The sequence below is a fragment of the Rhineura floridana genome, chromosome 6, assembly GCF_030035675.1.
Source record: "Rhineura floridana isolate rRhiFlo1 chromosome 6, rRhiFlo1.hap2, whole genome shotgun sequence".
Classification (NCBI taxonomy): Eukaryota; Metazoa; Chordata; class Lepidosauria; order Squamata; family Rhineuridae; genus Rhineura; species Rhineura floridana.
In genome coordinates, this window is record NC_084485.1 from 65,608,491 (window position 1) to 65,634,042 (window position 25,552).

The 25,552-nt window shown below is 40.9% G+C and overlaps 2 protein-coding genes across 6 annotated transcripts in view; both read left to right on the forward strand.

The window, feature by feature from the left end:
• SLC41A1 (solute carrier family 41 member 1) overlaps window positions 1-15,381 on the forward strand; it is a 49,854-nt gene extending 34,473 nt beyond the window's left edge. For all 4 annotated transcript variants that reach the window (XM_061632130.1, XM_061632131.1, XM_061632132.1 and 1 more), the window contains 3 exons: window positions 5,035-5,169; window positions 6,296-6,444; window positions 11,552-15,381. In XM_061632130.1, coding sequence (XP_061488114.1) covers window positions 5,035-5,169; window positions 6,296-6,444; window positions 11,552-11,737 — 470 coding nt within the window. In that variant the 3' untranslated portion in view covers window positions 11,738-15,381. The remainder of the gene's footprint in view (window positions 1-5,034; window positions 5,170-6,295; window positions 6,445-11,551) is intronic.
• A 7,900-nt stretch (window positions 15,382-23,281) lies between these two features.
• The window catches only part of RAB29 (RAB29, member RAS oncogene family), a 29,241-nt gene continuing 26,970 nt past the window's right edge, over window positions 23,282-25,552 (forward strand). Inside the window, exons 1-2 of one of the 2 annotated variants that reach the window (XM_061632135.1) lie at window positions 23,282-23,648; window positions 23,919-24,136. In XM_061632135.1, coding sequence (XP_061488119.1) covers window positions 24,013-24,136 — 124 coding nt within the window. In that variant the 5' untranslated portion in view covers window positions 23,282-23,648; window positions 23,919-24,012. Of the gene's footprint in view, window positions 24,137-25,552 lie in introns of both variants that reach the window. The other variant, XM_061632134.1, reaches the window with a different exon arrangement.

Genomic DNA, 25,552 nt, shown 5'->3' on the forward strand with positions numbered 1-25,552 from the left:
CTGCAGCTGTGTAAGGGGAAGAGGGGTCTTCTAACATCTCTTGGTGTCTTTAAATTACAGTTCCTCTGTATTTTATTCTACTTGTTTGTTTTGCTATATTAAAATTGCAAAAGCAAGAGGAGATAGAAGCACAGTCAGAAACCTAAATGCAACAATACAGCGACTAGTACGTAGGGACAAAGAGAACTATTACAATATTGTATAGAAAAGGACAACAAAATGGGAAGAACAAGAGCCCTATTTCAAACGTTTAGAGAAATGAAAGGGAAATGTAAACCAAGAGCAGAGGAACTGTATGAGGAAGAACCAGAAATTTTAGAATGTGAGGTGAAAGCTGCTCTTAAAATATTTGGAGGAAACAACTCACCAGGGACAGATGGCATACCAATAGAGTTGCTACAAAGTACTGAGACTGAATATGTCCAAATTTTGACAAAAATCTCAACAAGTATTCCAGACTGGAAATGTTCAATATATATCCCAATTCCAAAGAAAGGGGATCCCAGGGAATGCAGGAATTATTGAACTATTGGCTTAATATCCGATGGAAGTAAAGTAATGCTCAAGATTCTACAACAAAGGCTCTTACCATATATGGAGCGAGAAATGCCAGACGCCCAAGCTGGATTTAGAAAGGGAAGAGGCACCAGAGATCATATCGCAAACGTATGTTGGATAATGGAACGGGCCAAGGAATTTCAGAAGAAAATCACCCTGTGCTTTATAGATTACCTCAAAGCCTTTGACAAGAGGCTACTGTAAGGACAGAATATGGAGAAACCGATTGGTTCCCAATCGGAAAGAGTGTGAGATGGGTGTATTTTATCACCCTATTTGTTTGATCCATACGCAGAACATATCATATGAAAAGCGAGATTGGACCAAGATGAAGGAGGTGTGAAAATTGGTGAGAGAAATATCAATAATTTAAGATATGCAGACGATACCATACTACTAGCAGAAACCAGTAATGATTTGAAACGAATGCTGATAAAAGTTAAAGAGGAAAGCACAAAAGCAGGACTACAGCTGAATGTCAAAAAGACTAAAGTAATGACAACAGAAAATTTATGTAACTTTAAAGTTGACAATGAGGACATTGAACTTGTCAAGGATTATCAATACCCCGGCACAGTCATGGAGACAATAGTCAAGAAATTAGAAGAAGGCTAGGACTGGGGAGGGCAGCTATGAGAGAACTAGAAAAGGTCCTCAAATGCAAAGATGTATCACTGAACACTAAAGTCAGGATCATTCAGACCATGGTATTCCCGTTCTCTATGTGTGGATATGAAAATTGGATATGAAAATTTCTTTGGACTTCTCCTGTGCCCATCCTTCTCACCCACATTTATTTAGTTACGTATTGGCTACTGTAAATTGTATTGTTTTATTGATGTATTTTGATGTATTGATATATTTTATTGATGTATTTTTATATTTGTGGTTTTTTGTAAGCCGGCTTGAGGGCCTTTTGGCCGAAAGGTGGGGTAGAAATAAACAACAACAAAATTGGACAGTGAAAAAAGCGGATAAGAGAAAAATCAACTCATTTGAAATGTGGTGTTGGAGGAGAGCTTTGCAGATACCATGGACCACAAAAAAGACAAATAACTGGGTGTTAGAACAAATTAAACCAGAACTATCACTAGAAACTAAAATGATGAAACTGAGGTTATCATACTTTGGACACATTATGAGAAGACAGGATTCACTAGAAAAGACAATAATGCTGGGAAAAACAGAAGGGAGTAGAAAAAGAGGAAGGCCAAAGAAGAGATGGGTTGTTTCCATAAAGGAAGCCACAGACCTAAATTTACAAGATCTGAACAGGGTGGTCCATGACAGATGCTATTGGAGGTTGCTGATTCATAGGGTCGTCATGGTATCATCTTGTTGTCAATGCTGTTTAACATCTATATGAAGTCCTTGGGAGTGGTCATCAGGAGATTCGGGGCGAGGTGTCAGTAGTATGCTGATGATACCCAGCTCTATTTCTCTATAACATTTGAATTGGGAGAGGCCATGCAAGCCATGGACCAGTGCCAGGCTGGATGAGGGCCAACAAACTGAGTCTGAATCATACCAAGATGGAGGCACTGTGGGTTGATGGTTCCCGAGTTCGGATAATTGGTCAGTTGCCTGCTTTGGATGGGGTCATACTCCCTCTGAAAGAGCAGGTTCTTAGTCTGGGAGTGCTCCTGGATCCATCTTTGTCGCTAGAGGCCTAGGTGACCTCAGTGCTAGGAGTGCCTTTTACGTTTTGACTGGTAAGACGATGTTGGGCCTCAGCTCCTCTGTGGGGACCAGGAAGGGGGAAGGCATGATTTTCAGGGTCCCCAGCTGTCAGAAGGAGCGGTAGATCCAGGAGTTGTTGAGTCTCCGCAGGATAGGGGATGTGGGAGTGAGTTGGAGCCAGGGTCAGTTCCCACGGATGGCGCTCTCTCTGAAGAAGAGCGTGCCCCAGACCAAGACGAGGAGCTGTTGGAAGTTGCTCCGGAGGGCACGCTCCCTCCCCCTCTGCCTAGCGGTTCTCGGGAGGCGCCAGGAGAGCAACCTCCCCCTGACATCGAGCCTGTTGCTGAAGCCCTTTCGGTCGAGCCATTGGACGCCCGCCCCCGTCACTCCATGCTGTGAGAAACGGACTGGTCAGAGGCAGGACTTGAGAAGGAGTCAGAGATTAAGATCAAGGACTTTCCCTACTTAAACCTGCGGCTCCAGGGGAGGAGCTGCTGAGTCAACTTTCTTTATACATTGCAGAGCATGTCTAGAGTGCAGCTAGGGAATTCTAGTGACTTAGTTTAGTGCTGTCTATGAAACATACTGCTTTTGATGTATCCATTACTCTAATAAACCAAGAATTAATTACACCTGTGTCTCAGCCTCGTGGATCCCACTCTGAACGGGACAGACAGCGGCAGCCGTTTCTGGACCAAGACAGCCTGACCACTGTTTTTTGTGCACTGGTAACCTCTGGGCTGGATTATTGTAATACACTCTGTGTGCAGCTGCCCTTGAGGTTGGCCCAGAAGCTGCTGCTGGTGCAAAATGCGGCAGCACGACTGCTCACTGGGACAGGGTATCGCCAATATGTCATCCTGCTGCTGAAATAATTGCATCAGCTCCCGGGCCAAGTTCAAGGTTCTGGTTTTGGTGAACAACGCTCTGTACAGCTTGAGATCAGGATACCTGAAATATCATCTTACTCCTTACATACCCAGTTGACCACTGCTCTGCAGGGTGAGGGCCTTCTGCATATACTGTTTTATCAGGAGGTCCACTCCGCACAGCATAGGAAGCGGACCTTTAGTGTTGTGGCACCAACACTTTGGAATTCCCTCCTCTTAAATATTAGACAGGCAGCATCTCTGTTATCTTTTTGGTGCCTGTTGAAGACCTTCCTCTTTCAATAAGCCTTTTAAGTAGAGACTTTATCCCAATCTGCATTTGTGCTGGAATTGCTTTTTAAGGTGTTTTTCAAGATGTTTTGCTTTAATATATCTTAAAGTCTGATTTTAAGACTTTTAGGGTGTTTTTAATGTTTTGTTTGCTGCCCTGGGGTCCTTCTGGGAGGAAGGGCAGGATATAAATGTAATAAATAAACGGACACCCTTCTTTGTGTGCCACCTCCATGGGAGATGTGAAGGATGGGGACATGAGAATGGGCCTTCTCAGTGGTGGCTCCCCACTTATGGAACTCTCTCCTCAGGGAGGCATGCCGGGCACATCATTATCTATCTTTAGGTGCCAGGCAAAACCATTCCTCTTCTCCCAAGCATTCAGCTCTTAATTTTTGGAGGGTTTCTGACATTGTAGCCTCTTTTAGGGGATAGGTTGTTCCCCCCTCTTATCCAAGTATTGTGTTTTTTAACTTTGGGTTTTATATTTATTGTGTGTTGTTTTGGGTTACTTTTTATGAAGAAAAGTGACTAATAACTTTATTAAATAATATCAATTTTCCCTCACAGGACTACAGTTTGCAGAGTGTTTTAACAATTATTCCCCTTTCTTTGGGAACTGCAGCTGTGTAAGGGGAAGAGGGGTTTTCTAACATCTCTTGGTGTCTTTAAATTAGTTCTCAGGATTCTTTGGAGGAAGCCATGCCTAGTGGCCATCAGCACACCTTATGGTAGTGAAATCCATTAATCTTTCATATCATACTGCACTCAAATGCAAAGATGTATCAATGAACACTAAAGTCAGGATCATTCAGACCATGGTATTTCCAATCCCTATGTATGGATGTGAAAGTTGGACAGTGAAAAAAGCAGATAAGAGAAAAATCAACTCATTTGAAATGTGTTGGAGGAGAGCTTTGCGCATACCATGGACTGCGAAAAAGACCAATAATTGGGTGTTAGAACAAATTAAACCAGAACTGTCACTAGAAGCTAAAATAATGAAACTGAGGTTATCCTACTTTGAACACATCATGAGAAGACCTGATTCACTAGAAAAGACCATAATGCTGGGAAAAACAAAAGGGAGTAGAAAAAGAGGAAGGCCAAAGAAGAATTTTACTGGTGTATTTAATTAATCAATTAAACCGTCTCAGGGCCTGCTGTACCTGGACTTTACTTTCCTCTTCCCTCCCCCAGCTCCTGAGGGAACTAACCTGTGAATCATAGAATTGTAGAGTTGGAAGGGGCCTATAAGGCCATCAAGTCCAACCCCCTGCTCAATGCAGGAATCCAAAGATGGATTCCAGGAGACAGACAGAAGCAGGCAAAGACCACCCCTGGGCCCGCTCCATCTCGACTGTCTCTCCTTCCTGCCAGGCCTTTCTTCCTCCAATTGCCCTCTCGGAATGATCCTCATTATTTTAAATCATGTTAACATTGTTTCATTGTGTGTTTTAAAATGTAATTTAATGTTATTTGTAGTGCCACCTTGGAAGGATTTGTATTCTGAGAGGTTGAATGTGATTAATTGTGAGAAATAAATACATTTCTTAAAGATTGCATCATGGAGAAGACAATTAAACACACGTTTAAAATGGTTTGGGGAAGTATTGATGTTGGCCATTTCTTGCAGGTGTTGGTGGCAATCTGGTGGCCGTCCAGGCCAGCCGCATCTCCACTTACCTCCACATGAGCGGAATGCCTGGAGAGAGCTCTGAGACAGCCCCCCGCAAGTGTCCAAGCCCTTGCAGCACTTTCTTCAGTTCAGGTAGCCTTATTACATGTAGTGTGCCTTTTTCACTCCCTCTTTGATTAGTCCTTTTAAAGTCATAGCATCTTGAAAATTATCAAGGCTGCGATGGGGCTGCTTCATAGAAAGGAAGACTAATTGTTAATTTCATGGTTGACATGTGCTCTGGCTTAAATACTCGCAACTCTAGTCCTGTAGCAAATCATTCAATCTAAGCACATCTCCTATCTTCCTGCATCCCTAAGAATTTTGGGAGATTTGTGTGCTACTTTTAAATACAATTTGGCCTTGCAGCGGCCTTTGGAAACCCTTGCCTTGACCTTTTCTGATGAATAAAATGATGTCCATAACTAATTTTGGAGTACATCAAAGCGCAATGTACTTGCTCATAGAATTACAAGCTGCATTTATAGAACTATTTTGAAGCTGTTGCAAAATTGATGAGCGAGCCTGCAAATTTTCTACTGGTACAATTCCTACCAGATTCTGTAATGGCATTTTGCCTTCTTATAACGTAAAGGCAACCAAGAACTGGCCCTGGGTCAGTCCATGCAGCTCTCCTTTAGTCACAGGGTCTAGAACGGGGATAAGGAACTGTGACCCTCCAAACGTTGCTGGACTACCATTCCTGACCATTAGCCATGCTGGCTGCAGCTGATGGAAGTTGGAGTCCCATCAACACCTGGAGGGCCACAGATTTCCCATGTCTAGTTTAGAACTTTGTATGGCCATGATTTACTGAATAGTGTGTCCTAAGAATTCTTTGTCTGGCTCCCTTTAAGCTCATTTTTGGCTCTTGCAGATGGAAATGAATTAGTTGCAGAGATGTAAACATCAGGAAAATTTTGGATGGGCTTTAATTCACTATCATAGACCACTGTTGCTTATCCTTGACAAATGTGAACTAATTTCATATCCTGCTTAGTGACAAAAGTCTCTATTATACAGTTGAATGGAATATACAACATAATATACCAATAGTTTTTCATACTTCATTTAAAGGAATTCAGATTCTGTAGCCATGGAACCCTGACACTGAACATACATTTCTGTCAAATGGACTGAACAAAGCAAGGATATTTCTACTCATACTAAATATGTGCCTCGCTAACTCCTCAGCTGTCTCTTTGCTTCTGTCCTACAGATGTGAATTCCAGGTCAGCTCGTGTGCTGTTTCTCCTGGTGGTTCCTGGCCACTTGGTTTTCCTTTACACCATCAGCTCCATGCAAGGTGGCCACACAACACTCACCTTGATCTTTATTGTTTTCTACATGACTGCTGCACTTCTCCAGGTAAGCACTGGCTTTGGTTGCCTGATGTGGTCAGTGGCGAAATTTGGATTTGATTAAAACAGTAAATGTGGATCTTTTATTGACCACCTACACATGGTTAGGGGAAGGATGCTTTCTCTGACAATGAGATTTATCCTACTTCCTTTAACCCCAAAATGAGTCTCATTATGACTTCCTGGACAGTGCTTGTTTGGTGCAGCGATGCTTATACTTTATTGCACTGGATATCATTGGTCTTGATTTTTTTGGTCACATTTTTGTACCTTTGTGGCCACCATGTGATTAGAAGCTGGAAGGGCTTCTGAATTTAAACCTATTCTGTATTTCAGTGTAGCTGTCCTGAGCTGCAACCAAGCAGGATGAAGATAGCAGATTAAACGTCGTGCTAGGCTGGCCTTCCTCAATGTCATGGAGACATTTATTTATTAGATTTATATGCAGCCCTTTCTCCTAGTAGGAGCACTATCCAAACTATAAGTTTTCTCAAAGTGCACTATGTTTTTGCACATTCAAAAACTATTGTGCAGGTATCATATTTGAGCATATCATAAATATAAAATGTTTATTTTATCAACTAATGATTATACTAGCAGTTCAATCATTTTAGTAGTCGTAATGAACTTACCTAAATGTTTATCCATATGACTTACTAATTTAGATAATTGACCACTTAGCTAAATGACTAATTAGTGAACCAATGTAGTATTCACTAATAGGCAAAAAACCCTTGAGGTTTAAGAACATACCTATAGCCAATAGATATTTATATCAAACTTTAAAAAGCAGGGAAATTGGGCAGCTATAGTGAATGCACCAGGGGAGCAGGAGACCCGACCTCCTCTTTGAGATATTGTCCTCCCCTACAAATCTGTAAAAATGCAAACACAATTTGAGTTGGTCTTTCACAGTCCAATTCACTTCCTGTGTAGCTTGGAAGACTTTGTTAACATGTGCCTCTGAGCATATGGTGAATGGTGGCAACACCTGCCATCTCCAAAGTTGAAAAATTACATTTTTGTGTGTTTGTTGGTGTTCTTCTTACTTTGCTTCTTTCCTGTGTTACTATTGTTTCCTAGAAAATTGTATTTCTTTCATTATTCTTCCTGGGAATCTGTGTCAAATTTATTTTTATTAATTTCAAAGCCCTTTTATTGGTCAGTGTTATATGATGGTGAAGACATCCTTTTGTGTTTCAAACTGGAGGTTATGTTCTACTTCTATTTTGGGTGCATTAACAGTTGAATCTGAAACTGCAGTTTGATGTAAAATAAGACTGATTACAATATGTTGCTACTTCAGCAATTACACTAGCTGTTGGAAAAAACAAACAGCCTGCCCAAGATGCATGTGTTCAGCCTGCTATGCTAAAACCACATCACTTAAGGAAAGGTGGGCATGGTCAATTAAAAACATAGAGCACACCTAGAAATTTGCTAGAATATTTCACCTTCCACTGTTTTATCTTGTGCAATGTGAGACACTCCTGATGTCCACTGGAGACTATTCTGCAGAATAGTGAGTGCCATTATTCCACAATTGTTTTTGGAGCTTTTTTAGTGTAAATTATGCAAACTGTTGCTGAATTTCACCTATTCACGGAAACAGAAGCAAATTATAATGATTTACTATAGGAAACTTCTCTAAAATTGCAAACATATTTAAAGTGACTATCTGAACTATATCAACTGTCTTAATAATGTTGCTTCCTTCCTGCTAAAACAAGATCAGCACAGCACATGTCTTCTTTCTATTATTTCGGCTGATTACAGGTGTAGCCACCACTCACCATGTGCTCAGAGGCATATGTTACCAAATTCTTCCAGGCTACACAGGAAGTGGATTGGACTGTGAAAGACCAACCCAAATTGTGTTTGCTTTTTTACATATGTGTAAGGCAGTACAATATCTCACAGAGAGGAGGTCAGGTCTCCTTCTTCCCTGGTGCATTCACTATAGATGCCCAATTTCCCTGCTTTTTAAAGATTGAAATATCTCTGGGCTATGTTCTTAAAATGCAAGGGTTTTTTTGCCTATTAGTGAAATTCTCTGCTTTCTAATATGGGAGGTAAGAAATGGGATCCTGTGCAATTTTGCTGAGAATGGATTGATAATTTGCCTGTTTATTAAGTTCATTGGGATTTACTCCCCTGCAATCATGCTTAGGATAGGTGAAACTGATCATGGGGTGATGGGGAAGGAAGGACGAAGAAGGGACAGGGTTAGGGGAGGAGGAAGAAGGGCAGAGGGGAGGAGGGGGATGGGAGAAGGAAGGGCAGAGGGGAGGAGGGGAGCAGGTTTGATCATTTGCATGCTTATTGAGTTCAGTGGGATTTGCACTTGTGCGGTCATGATTAGGATTGGTGAAACTGACCATCGGGGAGGAGGAAGAGGGAGGGAGGACTGGAGTGAACAGGGGAGGAGGAAGAAGGGAGGGGAGGAGGAAGGGAGAAGATAGGAAAAGGAGGGGAGGGGGAGGAGAGGAGGGGGGAAAGGCAGGTGTGATCATTTGCATGCTTATTGAGTTCAATGGGATTTATTCCCGTGCAGTCATGCTTAGAATAGGTAAAAATGACAATGGAGAGGGTGAAGAGACAGGAGAGGGAAAGAGGGGCAGAGGAAGGGAGAGGGAAAGGGCAAAAGGGAGGGGATAGGTGGGAGGAGGATGGGAGGGCAGGTTTGATCATTTGCATACTTTTTGAGTTCAGTGGGGTTTACTCCTGTACAAACTTGCTTAGGAGAGGTGAAATTGACTTGGATGAGGGGCAGGGAGGCTAAAGGGAGAGGAGATTGGGTGGGCAGGCACTGGGCAGAGGGAAAGCCCCTTTCCTTTCCAAAAGGAAAACATTGTGAACAGTATCGTTCTTTTTCAGGGTTTCCTCCACCTTTTATTCTACAGCAGGCACATGTAGTCTCCCACCCAAATTTAAACTAAAGCTGTCCCTGATCACATCCACACCAGACCTTTATTTCGCTTTAGCCATGGCTTCTCCCTAAGAATCCTGGAAAGTATAGTTTGTGAAGGGTGATGAGAGTTGCTAGGAGAGGCCCTATTCCCCTCACAGAGCTACAATCCCAGAGGGGCTGACTGTTCAACCACTCTGGCCACTGGAGCTCTGTCAGGGGAATAGGAGTCTCCTGACAGCTCTCAGCACCCTTCACAAGCTACAATTCCCAGGATTCTTTGGGAGAAGCCATGAAGTGAACTAAAGGTCTGGTGTGGGTGTGGCCACCTGATTAGCCAAGCCGAACAGCTGTGAGTCTGGCTGTTAGAACACTGATGGTTCATACTGAGCATTCCTGACGCTATAATACTTAAATGTTAAATTTCTTAAATTAATTAAAAATCAGCCAGATATTTTTTAAAACTTTTAAACTGCAGAAGATGAAGGTCAGAGTATGGGACAAGGTCAGTAATAGGATTACAGAAACTCTATGAACATGGCTGATTTTTAATTAATTTCAACAAATTATGAGACCACTGACAGAAAAAAGTCCAACAGGGGTCTGGTTTTTTTTCTTTTGTTTTACTCTTTGAACTCTTGATTCTCTCTGACTGTTTTGTGTATCGCCATGGTAACCTAGAGGGTTGTTAAGCAAGCGTTTCTGAGTTCAGGACTATAAGTTTTGTAAGGTTTTGTTTTGAAATGTGCTTTTGGGAAGCGGTGGAATGGCATGGGGGGTATTTTCAATTTAACATTGCAGAATGTGAAAAATCTCGTGGCTGTATAATATAGATGGAGAAATTAAAACTTGGGTGGGGGACACTGGAAGTATTTCTTAAACATTTTAAAATAAAATTGCTTCTAGCCCTCTGGAGACGTCCTTGAAAGGCTGTGTGCGTGCGTGCGCACACAGCCTGAGAATCTAATCTAAAACCTGAGAAGCTATAGAAGTAGCTAAAATATATTTCCAGGATTTGCACTCCGTGTTGTGGGCATAGAGATAAGAGTAATGATTTTGAGATACTTCTGGTCCTTATCATGTTAGATAACTGAGTTCAGCATGTTCTCTAAGACTGGGCTAGATCTTGAATAGCTTTGTCTGAAAGAAGTTTCTGATAGAGGAATTTACAGCACTTTCTCTTTTTTGTATGGAGAACCTTGTATGGCCATAGGATGATAGAAATTAGATTACATGCTTGAAAAACGGGAAGTGGAACATGTAGTGTCTTGTATTTCTTCCCTCCCTTGATCAGGCCTTTATCTACCCGGTAGCAAGCAGATAAGTCAGCTAGAATGAAAGTATGAAGAGGCCTGTAGTGAAATGGATGCCAGGGATGCTGATTACTCTCAGCTGTCTCTGTAGGATCTTGGCTTCCCATAATTCTTAGGCAAACTGTAAGCATGGGAGGAAAGCGAGGCTGTGGCCAGGGGCTTTCTTGCTGAAGCTGACCACTTCCTGGATACTTATGGAAGTGGCTGCAGACTCTTGGAGTCAAATCAACAACTGAACTGAACCTGAGGAAAGTGAGTTGCAGTTCTCCAAGGGAGAAATAAATATTGCTGTCCAACAAAGTGCTTGCAGGCACTTGGGAAGTTATCAGGGAGTTTTAGTTAACTATCATTACAGGAATGTAATATAGACTGATTATTTTCAAAGTCTTGAGAGAGACCCTTTGCATGAGATAGTATTTCTCTTACTGTAGTAGTTTGCAGTAAAGGTAATGGTGGTAGGAAGTGTTATAACTCATATTAGCTAGTGCCTGCTGTGTTGCTAATGACAAGCTGAATAGCTGCCATCACCATCTCTAGTTTACCCACTTTTTTAAAAAAACCAAACACCTTATCTCCTATATGGGATCTAAAGTACTTGAGACCTAAATATCTGAAGAACTATCTCTTCCCATCTTGACCTGTGTGTGTGCTAAGATCAACTATGCAACTATGGAGGTCTATTGGTTGTTGCAGAACCAATGGACCCTTTGGCAACATTAATGAATTTACCTCAATTGCACAAGAATGGCTGTTGTGTCTCTAGTACTGAATCAGGGCTCATAGTATCATAACATGCTGGATATGGTTTTTATACCTATGTACGTACAGGCACAAAAGGCTTCAGTGGCCTTCATACCAGGTGACTAATATAACCCATTGTGCTTGTGTTCTAGGTTCTGATTCTTCTTTACATTGCCGACTGGATGGTCCACTGGATGTGGGGCAGAGGCCTGGACCCTGACAACTTTTCTATACCTTATTTGACGGCGCTAGGGGACTTGCTTGGAACAGGTCTCCTGGCGCTCAGCTTCCATATTCTCTGGCTCATTGGGGACCGAGACACAGATGTGGGGGACTAAAACTATCATTTCTCAGCTCTTCCACTCCCCCACCTCTCCTCCTTCAGTGACATTCCCCACTCCCCACCCCTTCCACAAAGCCTTGCTGCCACCCTCTGTCTGTCTTTGGGACTTTACCTTTGATACTGGATTCTCATTATTTTCAATGGGAATTATATTTGGTTTATATTTCAAGCCAAGTTTGTACAGGAAAAATAATTTTAGGAAGAACAAAAGAAGAAAATGTGTAAAGACAATCACCAAGTGCAATTTCATAATGGTTAAAATCTGAACTAAAGGATATAATAGAACAATTGATGAGATTTTTTTAGAAATCCCACCTTCCTCATTTTGCACCCACTCAAGACACTAGATGTAAACAGCCGCTCTGTGTGTGTGTTTTGAGAGAGATGCAATTCGTGTTTGTTTTGTTATTTACACTAGGGACAAGAGTTCTTTGTCTATTGTCACAACTGGGTTCTGAAATGGATTAAATGGTTTGGATGCCATGCATGCTCACCTCTGTTAGTCTACACTAGAAATGCATCTGATTTGACCCCAAACCAGACATTTCTGGCTCTGAAAATTGGCCACGTCATTGGTAGATAGCACAATAATTCAGGTTTTCCTGTGTTCTGTTCTGCTCTATGCTGGTGAATAGCAGGCTACTCGGAGTAACAGAATGATTGGTGGGAATAGACCAAATTCATTGTCTACTAAGGAGACCATGAAAGCCTGGCTCAAGAAGATATGCTTATCCCACTCCTGGCCCTCTTAAGCTGACTGTTATTCCATGTCTGTTGTGGACTTCAGCTATTTTATGTTATACTCCTAGACTGATAAAGCTGAGATCCACACAATTCTTATTAGTGCCCCCAAGTGCCATTTCTGTTGCAAAACTTGATAATCCATTAGGCAAAGGCTGACACACAACATATAGCATATCTCCAACTGCCTGTTTCTATTAAGTAGAGTTGGATTGTCGCTTCTTTACACCAGCCTTTCCCAGTCTTTGGGTCCCCATATGTTGTTGGACCATAGTTCCCATTATCCCCAACAAGCATGGCCACTGGTCAGGAATGATGGGAACTATACTCCAACAACATTTGGAAACCCAAAGGTTGGGAAAGGCTGCTTTACATTGAATCCGGATGCTTGCTCTCACCTATTGCCTTTTCAAACCTATTGCCTCTTCCATGCTGTTTTTGAATGGTCCATGTCGATCTGCAAAACTATGAACTAATTGGGTTAATATTCTGTCTCCAAATCTGAAATGCCAGTATTGAGATTAGTCTAAATTTCTGATTATGAGTCATCCTGCTACACTTTGATGTCAACTGTTGAGTGCTTTGCAGCTCTTGAGCTCTAGGGAAGTCAACACAAGTTTGCTAAGTACATCTACAACTACGCATATGTTGGATATTATTCAGTCAACCTGGTTGTCTGTCACATATATCCTTGTATAACACAGAGCAGTTGATACATATCAAAAGACTTGACATATTCAGGGATGAAAGTTCTTCACATGTATATTTTTAAAGTTTGTCTGGAAGGGCACCCTACTGTACTCGCACTACCTTGTCAAACAGATCTCTGCTCTTTAGAGATTACTCTCTCTGTGTTGAGGTCATAAGAAATTGCAAGTATTAGGCGTGTTTGTGGGTGCATTGCATGACAGCAAGACACACCTCTCACTTTCAACACTAATATGTGCTGGCCAAGGCTTGTAATAGTAAAAAAATAAATGGTTCTGTTTTATGACTATGAATCTGTCAGATTGATTGACATTTCTTCAGTACAAACAGGCCAAAAACTGACACAGCATTTTTATCTGGAAAACATGACACCTATCTCAAAAGTTCTGTGGTAGACTCAAGTACTGGGAAACGAAAGCATGAACTTTTCAAATGTTCTTTGCTGACTGTATGTGTGTATTGAGCTGTTCATTTTAAAGAATTTCATCTGCACCAGCAGGGGAATGCTTGGGGGGATACAGATTAGCTTTTGTGAGCAAGGGGACTTCTTGTTTTAATGTGCACCTTTCTTACCACAAGTTCTGTGAGCCCCATATTCTGACATGCATGGAGATGGAACCCTTGTATGAGTAGCTCAAAATACATGGCTCAAAATAGCTAAATTGTTTGCTTAAAATGTGAAAAAGGGACCCATTTCATTCATCTAGGAATGCAAGTGAAGAGTTGCTGGAATTTTACTTGTATGTAGATTGTACCTACCTATTCTAATTAAGAACTCTAGTCGAATATATTTTTTCATTGCAAATTCCTTAAACTCTCACTACTTCTCCAGCGTCTCTACAGTAGAGCATCATTGCATAATGTGTTTTCTCATTTTTGCTTTAATTCCTAAATGAAGCTGAAGCAAAAGGACAAAAGTGGTGTTGGTCTATCCAGAGTACCCATTGGTCTTGTAAAAAAAATCTGGGATCATAGATTTGACTTGCTACGCTTGACAGGCTTAAGAATAGAATACCTGTTGCCTTCAGAAAGGTGTTTTGCCTTTTTTTTTCTTCACCACTAAGCTTAACAGGGCAATGTTTGCTAGCAACAAGTATTTTTATTGGTCTTGAACTGTTACCTGGAGCATAAATAGGGGCTTTCCATGCAATTTGGATTTGGGACCCTGGCCTTAAATTACTCTTGGAGGCAGTGTTGCTACAGTTTTGAGTGTGATCAACATGAAAGTTTTGGATGGAAATTAGTGCCAAATGGTAGATAAAGGGCTCGACTGGACCACTCTGCTCTTTACACTGTAGTTCCTGAACTGGGGCTATCTTATGGTAGCTCTATAGTTTCAGGAGATCTATTTTAGATTGACCTGAGCATTGCTGCCTTCATGTTTTAGGGAACGAAGCTATGGGACCACAGTGTAAAGGTGCCTCTAAGGTCATCTTTTCCTTCTGCATTGTAAGGTAGACTTAATTAGATGGGAGCAGTAGATGTGGATAAAGACCTCAAGCTTTTCTTCTGTGAATTGTGGTTCTTGGAGTGATGAAGGTTATATCTGACTTCCTACTAAGAATACTTGCAAATAACTTGGCTTCTGCTTAAGAGTGGGCTGTGTCAGAATAACTCATTGTTAGCTACTGACATTCAAAAGAGCCCAGGACTTTCATCCTCCTAACAGTTAAATGTTAAACTATAATTCCCTTTATCTTCTCATCACTGTATGTGTTGTACTGTTGGATGCATCTAAGTTTTCAACTTCGTAACATTTGAGCAATAGAACTCCATTTGAGCAGATTTTCTTCCTCATTACATCTGATTCCCTAGTTAAGGTCTATGTATCCCATGAAGGTTTAACTCTCCTGGTCTTGGTTGCAAGACTTATCCCTAGGTTCAGCAGCTGGAGCATGTGTGCTACTTGGGTAGAATCTCTAGATTGTATGTATGCAGTGGGGTGAGGTAGGGGAACAACATGGGAGTGTATGAACAGAATTTAATCTAAAAGCATTGAATACTTTTATTCTCACTGGTTGCACTCAGTTGCATGTGTATCTAGACCTGGCTGCAAATGAAGATGAAGCTATTGGTTTACACCTTTATTAAAAAAAAAATCCTTAATTATTTATAGTTGCTTAACTGAATTGACAGATGCCAATTTAACTGATAAATTATATTTGGTAAAATAAAGATTACATTTATTTATATGGCTCTTGGTGTTTTTTTAATTCTTAGCTAGTGGTCTGTAGTTGAAACTTTGCTGATCCTATCAATATGTAATCCACAGCCCCCCAGATTCCCTTGTGTGTCCACTCTACCACAATGTCAGCCACAGCATCCTCCTATTGCTAGGCCAAGTGAGATTTTCCTTCACCACTACTTTCTCACTGGCTGTCATTTCACCATCTATGTTGCATAACTCCAAGCCATGTGCTCACCTTCGGGACTCTCTAAAAGACAAAGCAAGGCATATGGATTTTCTTGTTTTATTTTTAAAAGAAAAACATCTGTCCAAACCCCTAGCATATGATGCCCCCTGGTTGGCTAGTGCTCAGCAGGAAATATAAACCAGAGATCTACTTTCAGTACTAGTTTTGTGCTACTTTAAATTGTTGGTTAAGCTTTGCTTAAGTAAATAAAACCTTACAAAGTAAAAATTAGATTACATAAACTTGATGAATAATTTGTGTGCTTTCAGAAGGAGAGAAGAGCATAAGCTTTTTGTGGACTCAAGCCCACATTGTCAAATGCAGGAAGTGGAAACTGAAGGAGGGGAGACTACTGTTGCACTCAGGTCCTGCTTGCATGCAGGCTTCCCACAAGCATCTGGCTGACTGCTGTGAGAACAGGATACTGGACTAGATCGCCCACTGGCCTGATCCAGCAGGCTCTTCTGAGGTTCTTAAGTGAAATATTAATGGGCAGGTGTAAAATAGTTGAATGTCACTTGCAACATCAGGGGGTTCATTACCTGATCATCTTCCAGTTATGCTATTATCTTTATGCAAAAGAATAAAAAGACACACATCTAACATCAGAAATGCTAATGTCTATAAACCAGTGGGACAATGCTTCAGCCTTCCCAGATACTCTGTAACTGGCCTTAAGATGGCTATTTTGGAACATCAAAGGAAGAATACAATCTTAAACAGAATTACGATCTATCAAGCTCAATGCAATCATTTGTGGATTCAATTGAGGCCAAGGATTTTTATCATACTACATGTGTTAATTAGGACAGATATCCTGGCATTAGTAAGAATCCTAGCAAGTAGTTTCTTGTGAATGGCTCCTTGCCATACTACAGGTGTCTGTAACACAATTATAGCCAATTTTCTACTGTAAAAAGTTAAAAGATGTGCTTATTTAACAATTATTTAAGTTCTAATTATCTCCAACTGCAATATTTGCATTCCCAATTTAGAGTTGTCTCCTGCCAACTAAGATGTCACTTCATGTCTCTAAGTGGATTTGAGTTCCCAAAAGCTTATGCTATAATAAAGTCTTTAAGGTATCATATGGTGCTAAGTTAAATAACATTCCCTTTAACAGGTTTATGACATGCAGAAATGCAGCTCACAGAGAAGCATTTAATAGGCAAGGTGGAGAAACTTCCCCCTGACAATTCTGGTGCTCCAGTTATCCCTACATCCCCCCCCAGTCCTGGTAAATTGAGGGTACTACTTGTCCCCTTTTTTTGCCTTTTAGGAATAAATTGTTAAAAGAAAAATTAGTATGGTATTGCTAGATTTGCCTTTCATATTTCAGCCCCTTTCCCATCTACTCTTTAGAAATTTTGCTTGCAATTGCTCTTGGACACAGTTATAAAGGAGTAAGTCCCACTGAATAGTAGGACTTTCTTCTGAGTAAATGTGCCTAGGATGACACTGGAGAAATCTCTGAGAGGGGAGCATTTCAAAACCTTCAAAAAAGCTTAATTAGATTGGTTGGTTGCCTGGTCCTCCCCTTCCCCTCTCCCCAAACTTTCTCCTCCTTCCAAATTACTTTTCTACTCTCCTTTCCCCAACTGACCCAGCCAACACACCCCATCAAAAAAGCTTTTGACAAGGTAGGTGCTTCACCAAAGACTCCTGCGTAAGCTTAGCAGTCATGGAATAAAGAGAGTGCCTCATGAGGATCAGGAATTGGTTAAGTAACAGGAAGCAAAGAGTAAGAATAAATGGGCAGTTCTCACAATTGAGGGCTGTAGAAAGTGGAGTCCCCCCCAGGATTAGTGTTGGGACTTGTGTTTTTAAACTTGTTCATAAACAATCTAGAATTAGGGATGAGCAGTGAGGTGGCCAAGTTTGCTGATGATACTAAATTGTTCAGGGTTGTTAAAACAAAACGGGTTTCTGAAGAGCTCCAGACGGACTTCTCTAAACTGAGTGAATGGGTGGGAAAACAGTAAGTGCAGTTGAATGTAAACAAGGGTAAAGTTATGCATACTGGAGCAAAACATCTTAATTTCACATAAACTCTAATTGGGTGTGAACTGGCAGTGACTGACCAGGAATCAATCAATCAATCAATCTTTATTTTTACCCCGCCCTTTTTCCAAAACTGGAACTCAGGGCGGCTTACAAATAAAAACTATACATAGATAAAAAACATACAAAAATATACAATTAAAATAGAATTAAACTATTCATAACATTAAAACCATAAAACATACACTTAAAATACTAAGACAATTTAAAACTTTAAGAATAGGACCATAGAATGATACAACAGACCTTATGAGGCCCTATCTTAAATATCTTCTAGTCCAAAAGCCTGCCGGAATAAAAAAGTCTTTGCCTGCCGACGGAAGGATAGCAAGGAAGGGGCCATTCGTGCTTCCCTAGGAAGAGTGTTCCAGAACCTGGCAGCAGCCACCGAGAAGGCCCTATCTCACGTCCCCACCAATCGCAAGACCTTGGGGTCATAGTGGATAGCTCGATGAAGATGTTGACCGAGTGCGTGGCAGCTAGGGATCATTAGGAAAGGTACTGAAAATAAAACTGGTGGTATAATAATGCTGTTTATAATGTGTTATGTTTCACAATAAACACATCTTGATTCTTTAACAATAAGAATAGTATACTTTAATCACCATTCTATAGGGCACAGTCTTTACTTCTGCTTATGCTGTGCTTCACCCCTCTCAACTGCACTCCAACTGCCCTTAACTGACAATTCCAAGACCTTAAAGAGATATTACAGCACATCTCTGTTCTGTAACAACAAAACAATAAAACAAATAAACCAAATACATATTACAGCACATCTCTTCTGTAACAATAACAATAACATTAACATACATAATCTTTATATTTCAATGGAGGACTAATAGTCCTACCTCTAGATGTTACATATACATCAGGTTTATTTTCAAAATGAGACACACTGGCCACACAGGGCCTTCTCTCAATCCCGCCAACAAAAACAGCCAGATTGGCGGGTACAAGAGAGAGGGCATTCTCAGTGGCGGCCCCCACTCTTTGGAACTCCCTCCCACAAGATCTCCGGCACGCCTCTTCTTTAAATGTGTTTCGGAAAGCCTTAAAGACCTGGCTCTTTCAGCAGGCCTTCGGGGTATCTGGGGAGGGTTAATTGTTATAACTGAAATGCCTCCTGCCCAGTTTTAATATTGTTGCTGCAGATGTGTTGTTTTTATATTGTATTACTGTATTTTATCAATTGTATTTTAACAATTTTGTAAGTCGCCTAGAGTGGCCATTGGCCAGATAGGCGACGAAGAAATTAAATTTATTATTATTATTATTTATTTATTTATTATATCATCATTTACATTAACAGTATCATTATCACAGAACTGATCTATTTGCCCTCCAGACTCATTTTGCCTTACATCTTCTATCTTATTATAAGTGTCAGATGATTGTTGTTGAAACCTCAAATGGCGCCTATTGCGATGATACTGCTGACCATTTGGTACTACTACTTGATATGAGCGTGGTTATTGTTACAGAAGAGATGTGCTGTAATATGTATTTGGTTTATTTCCTTGAAGCAAACATGCTCCAAGACCATCTTTTGATGCATCTGCTTGTACAGTAACTGGTTTGGTAATATCAAAATATTGCAGTACAGGTGCTTGACATAGTTGCATTTTAAGCAACTCAAAAGCTTTTTTATGTTCAGGCATCCTCTTAAATAAAATATCTTTTCTTAATAAATTACGCAAAGGTGCTGTCAGTTCTGCCTCACCCGGAATATATTTGGATAAATACTGCACAGACCCTAAAAATCTAAGAACACCTTGTTTATCTTGCGGACATTTCATCTCAGAAATAGCCTTCACTTTATCAGGGTCAGGACATACTCCTTGAGCAGTAACTATTTGACCCATGTACTTTACAGAGTCAACCTTAAATTGAATTTTGTCCATATTAAACTTGATGTTTTTAGTACGTGCTGTATCCATAACTTGACAAAGAATCTGATCATGCTGCTCTGAGGTTGCTGCCACAATAATCATATCATCAGCTATCATATAAACCCCTCTTATATGACCAAAAACTTCCTCATTTTTCTGTTGAAATACTTCACTAGAAGACTTAAGCCCAAATGGCAAACGATTAAAACAATATCGTCCCCAAGGTGTATTAAATGTACATAACCGTGAAGAATGTGCATCTAGCTTGACTTGCCAATAACCATCCTTTTCATCTAAAATAGTAAAAAACTTCATTCCTGCTAGACGGCTAAAACATCCTCTGTTGTAGGAATTGTATAATGTTGTCGACGAACTGCTTTATTCAAATCCCGAGGATCAAGACATATCCGTAACTTTCCATTCTTCTCTGTAATAACAAGACTACTGACCCACTCCGTAGGACCTATCACCCTGGATATCACTCCAGCATTTCTCATTTGTCCTAAAGTCTCTTTCAGTTTATTCAATATGGCAAAAGGAATTTTTCTACATCCATGAATAACAGGAGCCACAGTAGGATCAGTAGGATCAACATGTATATGTTCACCAAATTCACCAAGCCCATCAAACACATCAGAATATTTCTCAAGTAGCTGTTCTTTCGTTAATGATTGAACTGTAGTCACATTATAAATTCGACGAACTAAATCCAGAGTCTCACAAGCTGCTCGCCCAAGCAATGGAAGAGTGGATCCATCTGTTACATAAAACATCAGCTTTGCTGCCCCTCTGGAAGTACGACAATCAAGAACAATAGCTCCCACAGGCTTTATACGAGTCCCACCATAAGACACAAGACAAACATCAGTTTTAAACAACACCTTTTTGTCTGGTAACTCATGAAATATTTGTAGAGGCAAAACATTTGCTTCAGCTCCTGTATCCAACTTAAACCTTACTGAGAGCCCTTGCAGAACTATATCAACATACCATCCATTCACCAAACCTTTACCAGCTGCATGAGTTAATTCTCCTATAAACAAACTGTTTAAATCTAGCTCATGCATCGAATAATTCTGTTCCCCTTTTTGGCACTGACTAAATTTACTTTGCGTACTCTAGCAAAATGATTTTTCATATGACATTTATAACAGGTTTTTCCAAACGCTGGACAATTTCGAGGTGGATGCACAGTACCACAACAGGAGCATCTACTATATTTAATCTGCTCATATTTATCTTTAGATTGAAACTTATCAGATCCAAAAGCCTGTACTGGACTTTTTCCATGGGTTTTATCAATCACAGATACTGTATGTAGCTCTTGATCATCTCTTGAGGGAGTTGACATAGCTTGTAGTTGAACTCTTGTTATTTCCTCTAAACGACATATTTCAATCGCTTTCTCCAAAGTAAGCTCAGGTTCCGCAATCAATCTTTTCTTCAATTTTTCATCTTTAATGCTGAACACAATCTTATCTTGTATCATATCATTAACTGTTGCACTAAACTCACACTTACTAGCCTTAAGCTTAAGCTCAGTCACAAACTGTTCACTAGTTTCTTGATATCTCTGAGAGTGGTTCCAAAAAGCATAGTGTTCAAATATCACATTTTTACGAGGAGTACAATATATCCTAAATTGTTCAAGAACTTCCTCTATGTCTTGTGGCCCCTCTTCAGGTAAATCAAAAGTATTGTAAACTGCCAACGCTTCCTCTCCAACACAATGTAATAAAATAGCAATTTGTCGATTCTTAGCAACATTATCAACTCCAGCTGCAGAAAGATATAAAATAAAAGCTTGCTCCCATCGCTTCCATGTCTCAGCCTGATTACCTTGCAATACCAGAGGAGGTGGAGGCCAGAATGAGTCCATTTTGGACTTCTGACACCATATAATGTGTTATGTTTCACAATAAACACATCTTGATTCTTTAACAATAAGAATAGTATACTTTAATCACCATTCTATAGGGCACAGTCTTTACATCTGCTTATGCTGTGCTTCACCCCTCTCAACTGCACTCCAACTGCCCTTAACTGACAATTCCAAGACCTTAAAGAGATATTACAGCACACTGTTGTTTAAATCTATGGTGCAGCCGCATTTGGAATACTGTGAACACTTCTGGTCACCACACCTCAAAAAGGATATTGTAGATTTGAAAAAGGTTCAGAAAAGGGCAACCAGAATGATGGAGACTGAGTGACTTCCCTATGAGGAAAAGTTGCGGCATTTGGAGCTTTTTAGTTTAGAGAAAAGGTGAGTTAGAGGCGACATGATGGAAGCGTATTATGCATGGTATGGAGAAAGTGGATAGAGAAAAGTTTTTCTCCATCACATTAGAACTCATGGACATTGAATGAAGCTGAATGTTGGAAGATTCAGTACGGACAAAAGAAAGTACTTCATGCAATGTGTACTTAAAACTTTGGACTTTGCTCCCACAAGAGGCAATGATGGCCACCAATCCAGATGGCTTTAAAAGAGGGTTGGACAAATTCATGGAGGATAAGGCTATAAATGAGAGCCAGTGTGGTATAGTGGTTAACATGTTGGACTACGACCTGGGAGACCAGGGTTGGAATCCCCACATAGCCATGAAGCTCACTGGGTGACCTTGGGCCAGTCACTGTCTCTCAGCCTCATGAAAACCCTATTCATAGGGTCGCCATAAGTCGGAACCCACTTGAAGGCAGTACATTTACATATTTAAGGTTATCAGTGGCACCTAACCATGATGGCTGTGCTCTGCCACCATAGAAGCAGTACGCTTCTGAAAACCAGTTGCTGGAATCTGCAGAAGGGGAAAGTGCTCTTGCACTCAGATCCTGCTTGTGGGGTTCCCATGGGCATCTCTTGGCCACTGTGAGAACAGGATGCCAAACTAGACGAGACACTGGAGGCTTATATTCATTTTTACTATGTTTATCAGACATTTCTGTGAAGCAACAATTTCCCCAACTTTAATATTTATTATGATGAATACATTTGTTATGAAATATGATCCTGGAAATTTTTGTTCTAGTTGGGAACGGGACTAATGAATCTTATGTCTCTCGCAGGATTCTTTCTCTCTCTTTCTCTCCTTGACATATGAAGTGGTTTACCGTTATTGATCTAAAAAATGCCTTTTTCAGCATCCCTCTCCACCCAGACTCGCAACATTTGTTCGGGTTCGAATGGGACCAATATGGCAGTCGCCAGGCAAACCAACAATGACTAAGCATGGAAAATGCTTAGGAACGGGAACTAATGGGAATGGGAACGGGACTAATGAATCTTATGTCTCTCGCAGGATTCTTTCTCTCTCTTTCTCTCCCTACACAGGGGTTTTTTTGAGAACAGATTGTACAAAGACCTTTATTTTGGCCTAAACAACTTGGTGTTTTTTTTAACAGGATAAAAAAACAGGATAGGCTGCTGAGGAAGAAAAAGAACAAAGGAGACAACGTAGACACTCTAGCAATGCGTAACAGATGACTCATCTGAGATGAGTAATATTAGAAGCGCTTCGTTATTTCCGTCTGTGAAAAATGCTGGAAGGCACAGTTTTAAATTGCTGCCTCTTAGGCACGAAACATCACCTCTGCACACCCGAAACGCGCTGTACTGCTCCAGCGGAGCAAAGAGCGCGACTATACTTTGCCTTCTCTAAAACACTACATTTCCCATGATGCAGACTTTCCCTCTCTCGTTTATAGAGTGAACGCGTCGCCGTATGCATGCCGGGTATTATAGTTCCTCTAGTGGGGCAAGGGGGTCGACCTTTCCTCCCTCACATGACGGCCAAGAGAATGCGGAAAAGATTAGTAGCACGGAAGGAGTGGCAATAGACATGCTAGTTGTGGGATAAGGACCCTGTCAGGACCTTAAGCCCCTCTTCCTGTCTTTCCAAGCCAAACCGTAATGCAAATGTTTTTCCTTCAAGCTGCAAGGCTTCTGTGGTACAACTGCGTGTAAAGATTTGGCTTTCTGCCCAGAGACCGCTTGGCAGCTGTTGACTTGGTTGCATGTATTGCTTTCGCTACTCCTCGAGTGCAGAGCTCTTCCTTGGGATCCCTAGTGCGTTTTAAACGCCTGAAGGTAGGGTGGGTTAGTCTCTTCCTGGTTACAAATTCAGCGACAGTTATACCTGCTGGAGGAAGTGAACAATTATTAAATGTAAATATTGTGTGCTGATTCCCCCACCCTTGCCTCTAGATTTGATGCTCTCTGGCTAGCACCTTATAAAGCTTCGAAAGATCCCTGATTCTCAGATACTTACTTCAGACGGAGAACCAAGAAGCCTCAAGTTCTGTGTCGTCTGTGCTTTGGAGGTTGTTTTTTGAATGTGCAGATTTTCTTCCTCCATAGGGAAAAGTGAAGCATCTTTTTCTCCCACGTGGCTGATCCTTCCAAGAAACCGAGGAAAAGGCAGAGTGTGAGTTTGCCTTGCTGTTTTCAAATCATGGGCCATCATGACCATATGTTCAAAGTGCTGATTATTGGGGATGCCGAGGTTGGGAAGACGTCACTGGTCCAGCGATATACCAATGATAGTTTCAACAAGTCCTACAAGACTACGGTAGGAGGTGAGTGTTTTGATCCCCTCATACCTATTTGCAATAGATTATGAGCTCTAAGGAGAGCTTTAAAAACTAAAATTCTCCTCATGCTGTAAAAGCTTTGTTTGACTGTAAATAATATATGCTGTTGGTTTGTATTGAAAAAAAATGGAAATGGACTGCCTTCAAGTCGATTCCAACTTATGGTGATCCTATGAATAGGGTTTTCATGGTAAGCGGTATTCAGAGATGGTTTACCATTGGCTTCCTCTGAGGCTGAGAGGCAGTGACTGGCCCAAGGTCACCCACAGAGCTTCATGGCTGTGTGGGGATTCGAACCCTGGTCTCCCAGGTCGTAGTCCAACACCTGATAAAAAGCTCTGTGAAACTCAAAAGCTGTCTAACTCCTTCAGTGATAGAAGTTAGTCTAACTAAAGATGTTGCCTTATTTTATTTCATTTAGTTCCGTTTCTTTGGAAGTTGCATTGCTTACTTCCTCATTTTGTGATTCATTTGTGTTTCCACCTCTGTTGAAATGAAACCTTTCCCCCCCCCAAATTGAGAAGCAATATGCCACTGAGGTGTTCTAGTTTAAATATGTTCTAATAGTTTAAATAGTTGCCAGTTCTTAAATAATTGCAATCTGTCATTTAGCATTTTGGATGTCTTTGTTGTTGTTGTATCCTAGGAGCAGCTAACTGTATCGTAAAACCCTGGTTCTCTACATAAGGGCTGGCCTGGCCTCAATCTAGTGGAAGTGTAGCCAACATGGTGTCCTCCAGATGTTGTCTACAATTGCCATCAGCCCCAGCCAGCACTGCCAATATAAGGGATGATGGAAGGTGTAGTACAGCAGCATATGGAGGGCACCTCATTGGCTACCCCAGTAGCGTGTGTGACTACTCTTTTTACCAGAATCTTTGTTTCACCAATGCCTCTCTTTATATTTACAATTTAAGAGTGCATTCTGTATTCATAAGGTCCTTTAAGGTATAACTAATCTGCCTTAAGAGAGCTGTAGTGTGCATTTTTGCTTAGGTATGCAAGAAGTACCTCACTAGATCAGACCATTCTCCGCCTAATCTAGCATTTCTTGCAAGAATTCTACTGCTAGCTGGAACATGAGTGAATGGTAGCCTGCCATATACCCTCTCTTGTTCTACATACATTATGTCTCTGCAAACAAAGTTGCAGTCTCAAACCTCTGTTTAAAGTAAATGGAAATATTTAGATCAGTATGGAATGGCTGAGTATCTGGTGACAGGAAAAAAAGACCAGCTTGTACCCATTTCAGCCTTTTGCAAGCGATGAGCAGAGTCTGCGAGCCACCTTCTTGACAACAGAGGTGTATGTGTGATCTAAAAAGGCGAGGCATGTGTGTGTGTGTCAATGAGAGAGAGCGCACACTTAAGTACAGAGTGTGGGTATAAGAGGTGGGGGAAA